General features: G+C 47.0%; 6 protein-coding genes across 6 annotated transcripts; 2 read left to right on the top strand and 4 right to left on the bottom strand.

Moving 5' to 3' along the window:
- Positions 1-2,650: 2,650 nt before the first annotated feature.
- Positions 2,651-3,649, top strand: BDR25DRAFT_334271 (NAD(P)-binding protein; the record flags this gene model as incomplete). The annotated part of the gene is made up of 3 exons (XM_033692915.1): positions 2,651-2,764; positions 2,830-3,417; positions 3,515-3,649. The coding sequence occupies exons 1-3, from the start codon at positions 2,723-2,725 to the stop codon at positions 3,647-3,649; spliced, it is 765 nt and encodes a 254-aa protein (XP_033547477.1). The 5' UTR covers positions 2,651-2,722.
- A 141-nt stretch (positions 3,650-3,790) lies between these two features.
- Positions 3,791-4,558, bottom strand: BDR25DRAFT_355120 (uncharacterized protein; the record flags this gene model as incomplete). Its single annotated transcript, XM_033695411.1, has 4 exons — positions 3,791-3,997; positions 4,057-4,207; positions 4,246-4,498; positions 4,528-4,558. The coding sequence occupies 4 exons, from the start codon at positions 4,556-4,558 to the stop codon at positions 3,791-3,793; spliced, it is 642 nt and encodes a 213-aa protein (XP_033547476.1).
- An 88-nt stretch (positions 4,559-4,646) lies between these two features.
- BDR25DRAFT_355119 (uncharacterized protein) lies at positions 4,647-8,687 on the top strand (the record flags this gene model as incomplete). Its single annotated transcript, XM_033695410.1, has 24 exons — positions 4,647-4,747; positions 4,785-4,870; positions 4,927-4,974; positions 5,149-5,253; positions 5,291-5,443; positions 5,527-5,546; positions 5,604-5,742; positions 5,913-6,084; positions 6,136-6,286; positions 6,338-6,363; positions 6,420-6,542; positions 6,623-6,705; positions 6,736-6,769; positions 6,823-6,888; positions 6,950-7,101; positions 7,141-7,188; positions 7,217-7,241; positions 7,422-7,563; positions 7,602-7,678; positions 7,774-7,794; positions 7,830-8,141; positions 8,234-8,374; positions 8,408-8,459; positions 8,526-8,687. 24 exons carry the CDS (start codon positions 4,647-4,649, stop codon positions 8,685-8,687), a joined length of 2,439 nt encoding a protein of 812 aa, XP_033547475.1.
- A 39-nt stretch (positions 8,688-8,726) lies between these two features.
- On the bottom strand, positions 8,727-9,884 carry BDR25DRAFT_314341 (uncharacterized protein; the record flags this gene model as incomplete). Its single annotated transcript, XM_033691443.1, has 1 exon — positions 8,727-9,884. The coding sequence occupies one exon, from the start codon at positions 9,882-9,884 to the stop codon at positions 8,727-8,729; it is 1,158 nt and encodes a 385-aa protein (XP_033547474.1).
- A 688-nt stretch (positions 9,885-10,572) lies between these two features.
- Positions 10,573-11,619, bottom strand: BDR25DRAFT_303685 (histidine containing phosphotransmitter protein). The gene is made up of 2 exons (XM_033690053.1): positions 11,307-11,619; positions 10,573-11,234 (listed from the first exon to the last, which is right to left on the bottom strand). Exons 1-2 carry the CDS (start codon positions 11,462-11,464, stop codon positions 10,976-10,978), a joined length of 417 nt encoding a protein of 138 aa, XP_033547473.1. The 5' UTR covers positions 11,465-11,619; the 3' UTR covers positions 10,573-10,975.
- A 2,120-nt stretch (positions 11,620-13,739) lies between these two features.
- On the bottom strand, positions 13,740-15,709 carry BDR25DRAFT_303684 (uncharacterized protein). The gene is made up of 5 exons (XM_033690052.1): positions 15,472-15,709; positions 15,230-15,287; positions 14,527-15,182; positions 14,123-14,470; positions 13,740-14,000 (listed from the first exon to the last, which is right to left on the bottom strand). The coding sequence occupies exons 1-5, from the start codon at positions 15,580-15,582 to the stop codon at positions 13,899-13,901; spliced, it is 1,275 nt and encodes a 424-aa protein (XP_033547472.1). The 5' UTR covers positions 15,583-15,709; the 3' UTR covers positions 13,740-13,898.
- Between the last annotated feature and the right edge of the window lie 31 nt (positions 15,710-15,740).

The raw sequence follows: 15,740 nt of genomic DNA, 5'->3' as shown, positions 1-15,740 counted from the left end.
CTAACTAAAGCATAATTTAAATTAATTTTTATTATGTTAAGGTTCTTATTTACAACTGCGCTAGTTTAGGGGCGTATTAAAGCTTATATAGAGAGGAACCTTATATTATTATTATAGGTAGTAATTAAGTTTACATACACATTAAAGTTGTTTAAAAGGGGTTCTTCTACTATAGCGCGTTATAGTTTAGTTAAGAGGGAGTTATATAAAGCTATAATTAGACTTATTTTATTTAGGCCTATATCTAATGTAAGTTAGCAGAACTTAGTAAAGTGTAAAGTAAAGCTTTTTTATTTTTATTATAAAGTGTTTAGGTAACTTAGAGCTATTAACTTTTTATTTAAGTTTTTATAAGTTACTTATAAAAACACTATAAATTAATCTAGGTTAATAATATTTTTATTTATTAGTAAGTTAATTAAGGCTGTTATATTATAGTTAAGTTAAAAGTAAGCATATAGTAACTAAAAGTGTTTAAAAAGAAATTAGTCTATATTTCCTTTAAGTTTATATTAAAGCTTATATAAAAAAAAAAGTAAGTTTTTCTATTTTTTATTAAATAGTAAAGGATTAAGAAGTTAGTTAGATTTTATTACTAAGTTAAAAAAGTTATAAGTTATAAGTAGTGTTAAGTAGAAAAAAGTTAAGCTATCTCTAGACTTCTAAGTAAGCTTTAAGGCTAGTAAGTTCTTAGTTCCTACTACTATAATAAAAGTTAAAGCAGAAATAGACTACTTAATAATGTAAAGCTGTTCTTTAAAGTCTTTTTAAAAAGCTTTAAAGCTGATAACATAGTAGCTTTTTTATAAAGTAAGCGCTTTTTAAAAAGCTTTTTAGCTTACTTTAATAGCTTAGAGTTATATAAGTACTAAGCTTATTAAATTAAATTTAAAAGCTATTTTTAGCTAAAGTTTTAACACAACATAATGTTATAATTATGCATAAGTAAGGTTATAAAGCTTTATAAAAGTCTAGTTTAATTACTATATAAAGTATTATAGTAAGTATAAGATATTATGTAAGAAATAAAAAAGTTTAGAAGAAAATTAGTAATTAAATACTTAGCTTAAAAGTCTAAGCGCTTTAAGTATAAATTAAGCCTATTCTAGGTTTAGTTAGTGTTAAGGCAGTTTATGCTTAAGTTTATATCTATGTTATGTTATATTTATGTTAGACGTGCACTAATAATACTCTAGTACGCGTCCAATACAGTTATGTCTGGGATCCGGGGAGGATACCGTGACAAGACCTCTATATGTACATTAGTAGCATAGAAAAGCGTATAAGAGTTAGTACCTAAAGCCTACATTTAGGTCTAGAAGGACTACAGTCTTTATATTTAGTGTAATCTTGTTTTAATTTTAAATTAGAGCTGTTTATTAATTAAAAAAGTGTAAGGCCGAGACAGCGCTTACATGCGACGGGTATATATACTATTCTATACGCAACAATTAACTGTTGGTTGATTATTCGCACCTTCTTAGTTGTATTAACGCATTGGTACAGAGCTCCGTCATTGCAAAAGGTAGGCAGAATAATGCTAGTAAATGTAACAGCGCAGGCAAGACAATGGGTCCGAATGCGGTAGGAATCCACTCAGAGGCATATGGGAGTGCGTGGAGACTTGATAACCTGGGAATACCATTAACACCTATAGGCCTTGTACAAAAGGATATCAGAAAACTACTAAGCTAGCTAAGGGGAGAGGTGCGACTAAATACTTGGGGGAATAGGGGTAACTGCGGGGGGCAGGGTCGAGTTAGGGTCGGGACCGATACGAGGACCCTTCGGATAGGTTCCGAGCAACCCGAGATGGAACGATTCATGAGAATCGTTACAGTAAATACTGCTAGATTCTGCATAATGTTAGCATTCTATTCTATAAGCAGCTTATAGAGAAACGCGGTGTTAGCATATAAATGCAGGATAGAGCCTCTATTTATACTGCAAAGGCTACCTAAAAGTATACTTAAAAAGAAACAGGCAAAGATTACACTAGCTAATTATAGAAAAAGTATTCTAAGTTAGTTAAAGCGTATAAAGGAAGTTATCTAAAATAAAAGCAGGTTAACTTACTATTAATTAACTATAACACTAAAAGATAGGCCTAAACATAGGCTTCTTATAGAAACAAAAATCTTTTAATTTAGGTAATAGGCTGACTATACCCCTGCAGAGCTCGGATCGTTGAGTGGCTAATGACTTTTAGTAGGCGACTGTACATCCCCAGGACGAGTCAACTTTCCAAGCTTGCAGCGCTTACCAATTTAGTCCCCTATTATTCGTCCGACACTTTTTGGCCAACTAATTACTTCAGCTTGTTTCAATTTCATCTCTTGGCGTTCCCATTCATAAGCACCAAAGTGATGGGCAACATTCTGCGAACGCTAGCAGGGGTCAGCCCGTCCCTTTTGCATCTGATTGGCTAATACCACTCAATTTGATCTTCTCTCGCAGATACTTGCATTCTTGCTTCGACCACTCGTAAGGACTTTGCTTTCTCATCTAAATTATCCTTGAGAATCCTCGTGCGCAGAGTTTTGAAGGATGAGGAAACAGAAAGTCATGGGATTAGTGGGTTGGGGTATATATGGAAGCCTTTGTTAGCCTGGGGATGAGGACTATTCATATTTAGGATTTCTGGCTTGATAGGAGGCAGGAAAAACTGAATAGACGAACCATATCGAATAATTTCCAGAGAGCCTGTCGTCCGACATAAAAAATGCCATCCTACGTCATCATCGGCGCCTCTCGAGGTATTGGAGTCAGTATCCTCTCCAACTGATTCCTGCCTGTCGATCCCGTCCTACCCTAACACTCACTCTGCAGTACCAATACCTTCAAACCCTCTCCCGCAACCCCTCCAACATCATTATCGGCACCGCGCGCACGCCATCCTCCGTCCAGGCCAAAGTAACCGCGGATGCCCTTCCCAACGTCCACATCCTCCAAGGCGACCTAACCGACGCGGCTTCGCTCTCCGCCGCGGCTACGAAAGCTGCAGAAATTACTGGCGGTGCAGTAGACTACCTAATTATCAACGGCGCCTACCTCTCAGAATCAACTGTATTCCTCGCTCCTACAGACTTCATCGGAAAGGAGAAATACTTCCAAGATGAATTCACCACAAGTATGAATACGAATGTTGCGGGCGCGTTGTACGCTATCAACACCTTTTTACCGCTGGTGAAGAAATCTAGCATCAAGAAAGTCACGGTGATATCTTCGGGCATGGGCGATCTGGATCTAATTGTCGAATCCGAGGTCGCCGAATCAGTTCCCTACGCCATCAGCAAAGCGGCCGTGAACATCCTCGTCGCTAAATACGCCGTCGAGCTAAAGGATAAAGGGGTTGTTTTCTTAGCCTTGTCGCCTGGCGTCGTTCAGACTTCGGCGTTGAATGCGGATAGTAAGTTTGTACAAGATTGCATCTTTCTAACACCAGCTGACTAGACTTTTCGCAGCGCCGCCGGAATTCGTAGCCGGGCTTGAGAAATTGAGTATGAAGTTCAAGAAATACGCCCCACATTTCGAGGGCCCGATAAGCCCCGAAACAAGCGTAGATTTACAGTTGAAGGTTATTGAGGGGATGACACTGAAGGATTCGGGGGCTTTCTTAAGTCATCTAGGGACGAAGAAGTGGTTGTGAAGATTTTTCATATTTGCGAAATTGTGGTCGTAAAGGTGAGAAAGCATGTCAGTTGGAGGTAGTGTAGTCTGTAGGTAGAAATATAGAAAGCTAAGTATGAACTTGAATTGCCTACGCTAATCTTATTGTGTGGGTACTATCCTACTTCTTAGTACCAAATACGGTATCTGGAAGTTCATTCGCCCAAATTTGATTCAAAGACTCGACAACCCATGCTCCATCCGTCCAGTCGTAGCCTGAACCTGTTGCACCAAATCGCGCACCCCCTTCCCCAAATTCATAATATACTGTAAAAACGCGTTTCCCTGCTGTATATACTTCGCTACCACTCCACATTCCTCGCAAACGCTCACATCGAGTCGTCGTACCTAGCCGCCTTATCCAAACACTTAATTATAAAAGTGCACTATTCTCCTCCAGACTTTGCCCCATGTCGCGGAAATGCGAGAGGCGTTTAGGTACTGAAACGCCAGCGATGCATTCGCTGGCTCAGATAGAATGTCTAGAACATGGTTGAAGACTCCAAGATCGCGCTTGCCGAACGTGGTGCTCTTGAACCTATATTGCGCCGCCTCGAGGTACACTATTCCCTAGACTTACCGGTATCCTTGCTTAAGAGAGTATCACTCGGCACTTCCGCAGCGGAGTCGAACCCACTAAGGACTCGTGCATCCAGCCTCCGCTCGTTCAATAGTTTCCTGCTTCGTAGCCGGGTATAAATGTGTGTACCTAGGATCTGTGTCTTTAAAGCCCCATTCCCTAGAAACGGGGTCTGTCCACGATAGCAGGTGGAAAATCGGGTTATGTCTTGCAGTTCGTAGACGTGTTCAGTGGTGTAATCACGGGTGTCTGGGCGGGAGGGAGATTTGATGAGGCACCACGTCTAGGGTGGAGGATTGCTGCACTCATTTAGGGTGTGCGTTTCGCTAAAGTCGGTAGTACTATTTCATGGCTGGGTTTGAGCGGTATCAGGAGTCGGGTCGGGGTCGGGGTCCGGATGTTGGATGTGCACAAGCTGAATAAACGGAGCGACTCGTTCTCGGAGAATTTCTCTGTTTTCTTTCTCTGGCTGGGAATCTGGTTACGGCTTGAGGACTTGTCATGGCTGCTATGAGCGGAGCAGTTCGGCCCCGAGTCGCCCGTGGTACATATCTCCCATTCAGCGTAACCAATCGGAAGTAATACGATTCGACTGGGAGTTTTCAACCGCCCTACGACTCGGTTTGTTAGTACGATTATACGATTACTAGAGGAGCAGAGGGGACTACGAGTCGTAGTCGGTACGAACCAATTCACCGTACTTACAATACGATTGCCAAGAATTAGTTCGTAGTACGATTGGATGGGGCAGATTTTATGTGATTGACTAACTTACTAAGCTTACTTATGATAAAGCTAATTCTTTTGCAGCTGCAGCGCTTGAATTGTTGCTCCACTAAGGAGATTCTAAGTAACAGTCCTTCTGCCTCTAGAGAAAGCTCTCTTGCAGTTGCAACTAGTAGCTGGTATGGAGAGGAAATCAAGGGCTATCTTGAAAACGGTAGGGTACCGTGAACGACCAATCTGGAGCCAGGGCTTCCAACGGGCCGTACTACGGACCTACGGTCCGTACAAAGTGAACCGTAACGGTCACGTGTTCAGTACGAACGTACCGAGTTCGTGAGCCGTACCGTACGATTAATGATGCCCTAGGTACGGTACGTAGTACGAATGTCTCAAAAATGCCTATTACAGACCATTTTCTATTCCAGAGTTATCTATCCACGCCTCTTGCCGCCTTACAGGCCGCATCTAGTCCTATCTGCTCTTGTTACTAGGGAGAACTAGTTATTTTATAGTTAATTAGACCTTAATGTTGCGTCTCTAGAGACCCATAGTCTTAGCTGTTTCGACTAGAGTACGGCGTACTTTAATCGAATCGTACTACTCGTACAGATCACGTGAGCCGTAACAGTTACGATACGTACACCTACCTCTCCTCCTCCCTGTCGTACGAACGTACACAAAATCTCACCCGTACAGGCCTCAAAATCGCCCAATCGTACAGTACTACGCCTCGTTGGAAGCCCTGTCTGGAGCCACCAACCTAGTGGGTCTGTATACATTAAACAGGCTATGAGATAGACAATGCGAAAATAGGTGATTCCTCACTGTTTTTTTTATACAATTATACTAAGAGGTGATACAGAAAACTCTGCTAGTTGCACTGCCTATAGCCCTTGCGTGCTCTGTACAATGACCTTAAACCTCACCACCAAAAAAGTCTATACAAGTCGTAATACGATATACTTTTCAGGCTTAAGTACGATTCGATACGACTCAAAGACCCACTACGACTCTACGATGCACGTGATCGTAACGTATCGTATTCTACGAATCGTAGTCCTTCCTGTTGGTCACGCTGCTCCCATTAACGCTCCCTGGAATGCAGGTTGGTCTCGAAACCCGCCGGATTCTTGACTTCGGCTGCAATTAATCATAAACAGTATTTTCAAGGGGGATACCACGTCCACAATGCTGGTATACACATCGGCGCATGTCGAGGACGTCGAAAACACTAGTGTGAGTGGGATACAGGAGCTGGCTCTCTTATCATTCTACAATATACTTCCCTATAGGCCAAGGGTCATAACCGTTGTGGCATAAGTAGGACACTACATAAGCTGAGACTCTCCTTTCCCTTTCGAGTCAGCACGATTTGGGATTGCGTTCTTGTTGAGGGTAAGTAGACGGCATTGGGCTTAAACGTATTGATGGAGTCTTCGCATAGTGAAGGAATAGTATTGTGTCTACCTCGTAGGTTTCCTTCCGCCCTAGAGAAAATTAGGCTTAGTGGAAGCGGAAAGGTATTTGAAATTCAAGTGGATATGAACTTGGAAGGGGATATCACAATGTAGGAAGAGAAAACAGGAATGGACATTAGGGAAAAATTAACTTGAAGTCCTTGAATGCTTCGAAAACACTCCATTATAGTCCATATCCCAGGTCATCTTTGGCATGGAATAGACAGTACACCGTCAATTGCCTCCTTCTGAGCTTCGCAGTGAAAATATTCGGTGAACTTGCTATCTAAGCAAGTACATTAGCCCGCTCTCTGGTCATTGCCGAGCACCTTAACAAGTCTCTAGAGGTGTCTCTTTAACAGCCTAGCAATGTGGAAGACATCGCCGGAGGTTTAATGATGAGACTGGAGCTAAGAGCCCAACATTGAGTGGGGATAGGCTAGATGCCCCGCAGAGGTGAAGCGCATTCAATGACAGAAAATTACACGATCCACCAAGCCTGAATCTTCCTTTTTAGGAGGGCCAAAAGGCCACGATATTATCAATTAAGTCTTGTAATCATGCTGATAGGAAATCGCCCTATGGCTCTAGTGGGATTTCAAACGAACCGTTTCTATTTGGAACCGTTGAGTTGGACCTTCAGCCTCTCCTGCAAGCTGCCCCTCTTCAGTTGCACTGCAGAATTGCGTCCTGGATCCTAGCTTCGAGCCTGCATGATGCGTACAACTGCCCCTGCATCTCCCGCGTTCCCGATCGGTGAAGTTATCCGGCGCACGAATGGCAGGCTTTGACTTTTCGATAAGTGACATGTTAGTTGTTTGGGCTATTAGGGTTGCTAGTTTAAAAGTATTTTACTAGTAAATCTAGCGCACGCAGATTAGAGCGCTTAAAAATATTAGCATCTAGGATAATCCTACAGTATGCAGCTAGATTGTTATTAGAATTTAGTAGTTACTTTACTAGACTTAGTTTCAATGGGCAACGCATAGCAAGGTCAACGTCAAGAACCCACAACCACTACCAAAAAAACCAGAGCGGGAGCCTCCAGACAACGCCGAGTCAAAGCCGGATGCGACTAGATATTTACAGCCAACAGCCGAGGACTACCCTAATGACGACGACGAAATCCCAGTCACAAAGGCTTACAAAGGGCTTGAGCAGGCTGCCAGAGAAAGTTCTCCTGTACAACTGAAATCCGAAGAAAGGATAGCCCTAGAGTGGAAAATTCAATCGGCTCCATAATACTGTTCATAAGACTGATCTTAATCTTCTACGGATAGGAGCTTAAAACAACGGAAACATTCCTACTCTCTCACATTCGACCTCCTTTGAAACTTACAGTAAGAGTGCTTTCGACACTGAGTACGAAAAAGCTAACTCTGTTGATGGCGACTCAGAGGGCGACAACTAGTCGGATTTTCAGATGATTCAATCAAGAAAGCGATGATGAAACCCTTGGAGGTCCCCGGCCAAATTTCACGAAGGCAATCTATTCGAATCGGAACCAAGAGCCCCACCAACCTCACCTCTATCAGTCTACCTTTCAGCCAACGGCGCTCAAATCAACCAGCAGATCACTACCAGGTCAGGAAAGACATCATCGAAAGAGCCTTCGAAGCCCCCAACACCTATGTACGGGGTATACCAACTAGAACTGGCTCAGAAGTTTGCCCGACAAAAGCCACAGCACACGTAGATTCCGCCTTCATGTGAGGAGATGGTACTAGATTTAATTTTTCGGACCTAAAATGTATATTTAAAGAATGGTTACGCGCTAACTCTAAAAACGGTGAGGAATCAGTTGGGCTTCGGTGGATTCAGGAGGTGAGACTTGCTTGCTGCTAGGGAAGGGCGGCTCACAGGGTTCGACGCCGAAGCCAGGTGCCTCGAACCTTGAAAGGACACCAACCTGGGAGGCTCCGCGCAGAAGGGTTGACAGCAGGTGAGAAGGCATATGTGAACGAGGACCCGAGAGTCTCTCATCCTTTGCCGGCGATTCCCACAATCACAACATCGTTCCAACCGACGTCCGCGCCTCGGCGCGATTACATACCTAATTACTATGCAACCAATTGCCATCAACGGGACTACAGAGCACATTATCCTACTCCTCCTCCAAGTTCAATGCCTTTCGATTATATGCCCGATTCTTGGCTTTCATTCACCTCAATTTGAAGCACTCACATCAAATATTGGGTATTATGACTGCGGTGGGAACAGTACAGTGTCCTTGTCCTATCGGCAACGTACTTTAATGCAGTGTCAGTGCAACAACTCCTCCCACTCCCTGACTCTCATATTCCCTTCTCAAAAACACACTCATACTCCTCACTCAACACCTCCCCATCATCACCTAATATCTTCTTCGCCACCATCTTACATATCTGCACTCGATCAACTCTCACGTTTTCCGCCCACATAAACTCCTTATACCGCTCGATCAACCTCGTAGCGTCAAATCGGAGCGAACTCTTTGCATTTGGGCCGTGACCGGAACTTCCATCCTGAGCTGCGGTTGACGTTGTAGCTTTAGGTTCCGCGGTCGTGGGTTCTTGGGTCAAGGACGTGGTGGATGGACGATCTCCTTCGTTTTGTTCTTCAACTTCTCCCTTCGACATCATTTCGCCAATTTCCCCTTTCTCCTCTGTACTTAGTTTTAGTTTACCTCGACCCTGACGTCGACCGCCCGGTTTCGCATAAATCGTATTAACAATTGTAGCGTGCAATTTCAACGCTCTGTTATCTTCCACCAGGAACCCTTTCTTCATGAAATGATCTCTAAGCGCAGAAGCGAAAGGATAGAGTCGGGTGGTAGATTCCGTAGGCTCGGCATAGAGAATGCTGGTTTTGTGGGGTTGGTGCATGGGAATTAGGCCTTGGAGGTTGATAGATAGGGTTGATGTAGCCGTATTTGTATCCAACGATGGGAGTTGTTGCCGCTGTTCTGCTGATGCCAAAGCACCAGCGTGTCTGACCAAACCCCTCAAATCCAAGTCTTCCAAACACCGCCCCATATCCTCCAAACCCGCCTCATCTAAACTCATAACCCCAAGGGTTAGATGCAGTGTTCTAACTGGCCTAACAGCCTTCGCAGGAACACCTTCCACTCCGTCCGCTTTCCCTAACCCCTCCAAATCCTCTTTGAATCGTCCCAACGCGCTCTCTAATTGCGGTTCACTCCCCTGATTAACAAGCGGTAGGCACAAGAAATGCGTCAATCGAGGTTTTGTAGACCCGACTCCTTTTCCATTTCCTTTGCCGTGCTTCCCCTTTCCCCTACCTTTCGTCTGCATCTGCGAAGAAAAGTCTCTATCTACATCTCTAGATTGAAATTGGGAGTGCGAAGACATTGTCGCAGATCCTTGCATTGACCTCCACACCTCAGTATTATCACGCAATTTCTCCCCGTCGAGGAAGTCGTTATATTCGCCTTTTGCTTTTTTCTTACCCATCGCAATGGATGCTGTGGAAAACTGGGTTTGGCGTGGGGGGAGTGTTTGGAGAGAGGGAATGGAGGGTCTAGTTGCAGCTGGAGTGGCTGATGGATGATGTGTTAGGTACTGGTGGGATCTGAATTTGGGGGCAAAGGCGGGGATGTGGTGGGGACAGTGAAGATACTGTGGAAGAGGTGATGGAGGGGAAAAACTAGTTCTCAGATTTCTGAGGAAACTGCGGGTGCAGGATGAGGGTTTGAGCATGGAAGGTGCATTGGGAGGACTGGATATAAAGGGCCGGAGGGAGAGAAAGGTGATGCATTCGTGCGCGATAAATAGGGGATAGGATATAGAAAATGGAGCGCGAGATGAGATGCTAAAACGACGAGGCTGAGGAGAAGCAATCGTCTGTACAAATTAGTGAACGAACATCACGATATATACTGGTGGTGCTGAGGTTCGCACCTGCCTAGAATTGTGCAAGCGTCCTTACTAAGCTACTCCAGTATGCACAATCTCGGTTCCGCTTCTAGCCTATCAGCACTGCACTTACACGTCCGCACAACAATGACGTAACGATTCTCTGTGGAAAGCCACTCCTGGCTTGGAAGGAGGTTTCGGCCTTTTGAGATCGACAAAGATCATACACAATGGGTAGAGCTACATGGGCACATCACATTGCTGCAGCTCAGGAGGTATTTATGAAGTGAAGACCAAAAATAGGCAGGTTTGGTAATGCTATAGAGAAGATACCCTTACCCATCCCTTACCCATATCTGATCGCGTCGCATTGCTACGCATCGCGAGAAAGCCGCCGTCGCCACACTGCGACTCGCGACTGCGACTCGCGATGTATGCAAGCTGCGCCCCCAAGTACGAATATGACGCTATGAGGAATTGAAAGGGAATTGCAAGATCGTGAGAAAGTGTCGGTTGGCAGGAGACGGTACAGGCAGGGTTGGCGAGAGAACGCCCACATGCAGACCATTACCCAGCGAAGCCCCCGCTTCTCCACCTGCATCAAATGCACTATGTCATGACCAAGATCCATTATGGTCTACGTCAATGAATCTCGATTGTGCCTGTCGCTCAACATGCAGGATGCGCCCTCACGAGTCGTCATGATAGAACTTCTTCAGCACCTTCTCCACGTCGTGGAACTCCTGCTTCGCCTGCTCGATGGTTGTCCGCAGCTTCGACAAGCATTCGTCCTCGTCTGTAATGTCATTTGTGCCTGTCTCGTCCTTCTTCTGGCCGTAATGCTGGATCTTCTCGCACGAATCTTTGACTTTTGTCAGACCGAGCGTCGCCGAGGAGCCCTTGAGGAAGTGGCCGAGGTCGGAGAGGGTCTTGAGGTTTCGCTGGTCGCTGTCGCGAGTCTGTCAGAAGGAGGCATTGCTAGGAGGTAGGGTGACAATGGGGCTGGAATGTGTGACGAACAGGTTCGTGTCCATCTTGGCAAACGTGTTTTCTGCCTGCGTGAAAAAGTCATAAACTATGCTCTTGGAGAACTCTCTCTCCTCTTCGTCGTCATCCATTTCAAGGATCTGCTCGAAGGTCGCGGCATCGATGCTATCGGCAGCGCCGGGGATGGCCATGATGGAGTCGTCTCCGCTGTTCTACTCAATCAGAAGATTGTATGTGAAATAAAGAGAGAAGAGCGCGCTGGGATCGGAATCAAAGAAAGCCAAAAATGAAAGGATATGATAGGTGGTAGAGCGGTCGTGTGTACGGAGGTGGTGCGATGATAATAGGACAGCGCCGGGAAAACTGGCGGATGGAGGGGTACAAACCCTGTCGTCGTCCTTCACCGAATCAACTCTAGCCATATTGATCCGAGCCACGCTATGTTAGGAAGCCGCTGAATTGGTGTCGCTTTCCGCAACGAAAATGGGCGCTGCTCCAGAATCCCGTTTGGAGGCACTGGGCGATGATCTCAAAGCGACCAGAATTCGGCGTCGAAATTGGAAATCTTTGTGCGCGCTGCCTCCCTGGACCTGTGGCGGCGGCGGATTCACTGCGCTGGCTCGATTGGGACTGGCGGTTATGACGAAAGAAGGTTCGGCCCGTCTATGTCACCGACCGGATGCAGCGACGAACTTGTCGAAAAGAGAACCTTGAGAAGATGAAGTCGGTGGGAAAGAGCAGAATTTAGCTCGCGGCAAGCTAGTTCTTTTCTCCGGACGGCTGCGAGGGTCCTGCGACTTACGTGCCCTCGCCGACTGGCTGTAGATTCGGTCGGAAGAGGATGCCGAGAGAGCGTGCTGTGAAGCGTGTCGGTGAAGATAAGAACAAGCGATGCTGGCAATGATTGTCACGGGAGCACGGCTGTGTTAAATATCCACGGTCGGACGAATTGAACTGCCCACAGATCGATCACGACAAGAGGGGAGTGACGGATATGGCACTTGACATTGAAGGTTGACCCCACTATATGCCCTGAGACCAGTCGAAGTCGCAAGCCAGCCTCGACACAGACGCCATGGATCGTCCTCTTTCACCACCGAAGCTTGTCCACCTGGCGGGCTCAGAGCTGGCGCGACAGACCCAGTAGAGGAGGTTCGGTATCCTGGGATTCCAATGTGCGGCTGACGGATTCCAAGAACCCTCACCAGCGCTGAACACCCAGACGCTGTCTGCACCACCACGTTTCTCCCAGAACAGGGGACAAAGGCATGTTTGGAACAAACAAGTCTCTGCCAAGCGGTCCAGAAGCATCCAAATGTACGTCTTCCCGTTGGGCTTTGTGAGACAGCATATTCGTTGACTGTATTGGGATGTTGGGAGCTTTTGTATGGTGCATCGTTCGGTATGGCTGGTAGAGTTCTGACAGTGCTACGTCAATGGCGCCAACATCGTCACCGTGCATATGTACGACCTGAGGCCTGCACGCCGGCTTGGGGCCCTGCGTTGACCCTAAGTCCGCTTAATATTATTGCTCACACAAACCGCGTAGGATGATGTGATAATGTGATCTTCATAAAGTGTCGGTCTGCGGGCGATGCAGAGGTCAGGTCATCCCCAACGTTCCTGCTTTAATAAACTGGGAAGGAACCTGGTGACGACTCGGACCACACATGCCAAGCGGGAGAACCGGCAAGGTCAGTCAGTGCAAGCAGGGGGAATCGGCACAGATGTCCGGCCTGTCCCGAGCCCGAATGTCCAACAGCTTCAACCATGGAAACATGACCTTGTTCTCGTTTAGGCGACGACTGGCTGCCTGTGCAATTATATTATTAACCTACCCAAGTCTCATTCCGCGCACCGGGGCTTTCTCGGATTGAAAGTGGCAGATGTGATGCTACGTTTGGGAAAGAATCATCGTTGTTGTGGGGGACTAGTGGTGGGCCTATGTTGGAAGATCGTGAAAGACGACGCCCGATGATGACTTTTCCCCACCCAGGTACAAAAGCTATAAACTTCTTCGCCCTTTCCTCTCTATTCTTCCTCTCACCACAACCCCCCACCTATTCATGATCCTTTCCCCACCCCATCGGGCTAGATCACTAAACCCCCCCTCCCCTTTGCTGATCGCTCCCACGGCCTTGCTTTTTGGACCCTCGTTTGGAAGTCGCAAGCGGGGACCCTGAAAATTCACGCAGGGAAAGCGCTATCTAGCCGAAGTGGGCAGAGATCAGCCAAGGCATTCTGGGAAATATTGTAGTACATGCAGAGTATTTGCCCAGGTGGTATTCCGTAATGAGTGCGGGGGATCCATGGATGTGTGGGGAGACGGAGCCCCGGCACCGAAATGGGAGCATTTGAAGGGACTGCTGAACCTTCAGTCATGAGATCAGTCTAGTAAAAGACTTCCCAAAGCAAACACTAGGACAACAGGCGCATCAATGAGGGCTCGGATTCATATGAGGGAAGAAGCTCGAATTTTGCCGCCGACTACACAATGCAATCTAGTTGTCTATTCGCGGACCTGTCGCGTCTATGTATACTCGAACATAGTACAGTACAGTGTACCCCATGCCGTGCCAAATCTTTTTGCGAGCGGAGCTATGTTGCGGTGAACGGATTGGGTATCTAGCCGGTTACCTTGTAGATGGCCTCTGCCAAGCGTTTGACATTACCGCTGGTAATGCCTGCCACAGAGATTCTGCCATCCTTTGTTGCATACACAGAGTGCTTCTTTTCGTCAGCCCATATCGTCAGGGAGAAGGGAGAATCGGATGCTAGAGTCAGCAGGGTGCAACATCCAGTTGGGACACCTGCCGAAGCAGGATCAGAGAATGAATGTAGTAGCTCACCTCTTTGGCCAGAACGTCCATCTGCTCCGGCTTCAAGCCCGTGTATGCGAACATGCCAATCTGGGAGGTGATGTGGCTCCAGTCATGCTTGCTCCCAAGCTTCTCGAGGTTCTCCTTAAGAAGAGCACGCATAGTAATGATACGGTCAGCCATATCCTTGACTTCGCCCAACCATTGCTTATTAAGAGCCGGGTCGTTCAGGATCGTGGAGGCGATACGGGCACCGTGAATGGGAGGGTTGGAGTAGAGAGGTCGGACAAGAATCTTGATCTGAGAGTCGACCCTCTTCTTCTCCTCTGCGGATTCGCAGACAATCGAGAAGGCACCAACACGCTCGCCATACAACCCCTGGAAGTTCCTTGTTAGTGGTGGTGTTATAGGCGGGGTAAGGATCTAGAACTTGCCATGTTCTTCGCAAAACTCTGGCAAAGAGCAGGACGCAGACCCTCCTTGATGAAGTGTCGAAGAGCAAAGGCATCCTTGTTGGTGTCGCCACTGGCGAAGCCTTGGTAGGCCATGTCGAAGAATGGGAAGTGTTCGCCCTCCTTGACCGCCTGGGCAATCTTCAGCCACTGCTCCTCGGTCGGGTCAACACCAGTCGGGTTGTGAGCGCAGGCGTGGAGCATGATAATACTGCCCTTCGGCATAGCCTTAATATCGGCGACCATTCCATCGAAGTCCAGGCCGATAGTGTCCTTGTTATAGTACCGATACTTCTCCACCTTCAGGCCCGAGTCCTTGAAGACGGCATTGTGGTTTGCCCAGGAGGGGTTGGGGATGTAGACGGACTTCGCACCAGGGTAGAAGCGTTCCAAGAAAGCTCCTCCAATCCGAAGGGCACCAGTCCCAGAGATGGTCTGTGTGATGGCAATGCGATCCTCCTTGAGTGGTACAGAGTCTGGACCATATGCTAACTGGAGAGCAGCCTTTGTGAAAGCTGGAACACCAGTGATGCCAGCGTATTCTTTATCCAACGCAGAGTCTACAAGCTTCTTCTCAGCCTGCCGGACTGATGGCAGTACGAACGGCTTGCCCTTGTCATCTCGGTATGCGCCGACGCCTGCTCTTCGTCAATCGCAACCCTCGAGTCGGAGGTAGGCGACGTACCCAAGTTGATTTTCTCAGCATTGGTGTCTGCCTTGAAGGCTTCCGTGATACCTGCTGGCTGTCAGAGACACCACCTCGCGAAAGCGCGCAATAATAACGCCGCAGACTCACCGAGAATGGCCTGGACGAAGGGAAGGCGGTGAGTGACTGATCAGCATCTTTCAACGGATGTGAACTTACATCCTGGGGACCATTTAGCAAAGATGGGATCAATTGAGCGTGCAATAGCATTTTCAACTTACGGGAGGTCCTTGGGGGACATTTGACCAGGCGGAAGCCGCTCTGACTGTGGTCTTGATGGAGAACTGCTTGGATGCAGCTTGACGTAATGCGTTTCTGGAGGAGGCGAGCATGATTGTGAATTGGGGTGAGAGGGGTGTGAAAAGGATACGGTGAGTGAAGATTCCGAAGACAGAGAGGTAAGTTGTGAGAGATTTGGGGTGGTGGTTCGAGAGATTTTACCCCAGAGCAACTCCACGCCGTTGTTTTTTTTTTTGGAGTGTCCACAGTC

Source organism: Lindgomyces ingoldianus (assembly GCF_010093535.1).
Source record: "Lindgomyces ingoldianus strain ATCC 200398 unplaced genomic scaffold BDR25scaffold_16, whole genome shotgun sequence".
In the NCBI taxonomy this organism is placed as follows: Eukaryota; Fungi; Ascomycota; class Dothideomycetes; order Pleosporales; family Lindgomycetaceae; genus Lindgomyces; species Lindgomyces ingoldianus.
The sequence above is the reverse complement of the archived record's forward strand: the minus strand, read 5'-3'. Positions and strand labels throughout refer to the sequence as shown.

Excerpts from the sequence above, each read along its gene's own strand:
- BDR25DRAFT_303685 (XM_033690053.1), bottom strand. The coding sequence starts at position 11,464 with ATGGCCATCCCCGGCGCTGCCGATAGCATCGATGCCGCGACCTTCGAG. Across the intron at positions 11,235-11,306 it reads GCCAAGATGGACACGAACCT|CGACCAGCGAAACCTCAAGA; the intron begins GTTCGTCACACA and ends GACTCGCGACAG.
- BDR25DRAFT_303684 (XM_033690052.1), bottom strand. The coding sequence starts at position 15,582 with ATGCTCGCCTCCTCCAGAAACGCATTACGTCAAGCTGCATCCAAGCAG. Across the intron at positions 15,288-15,471 it reads ATGTCCCCCAAGGACCTCCC|CCAGCAGGTATCACGGAAGC; the intron begins GTAAGTTGAAAA and ends TGTCTCTGACAG. Across the intron at positions 14,001-14,122 it reads TGGACGTTCTGGCCAAAGAG|CACTCTGTGTATGCAACAAA; the intron begins GTGAGCTACTAC and ends GACGAAAAGAAG.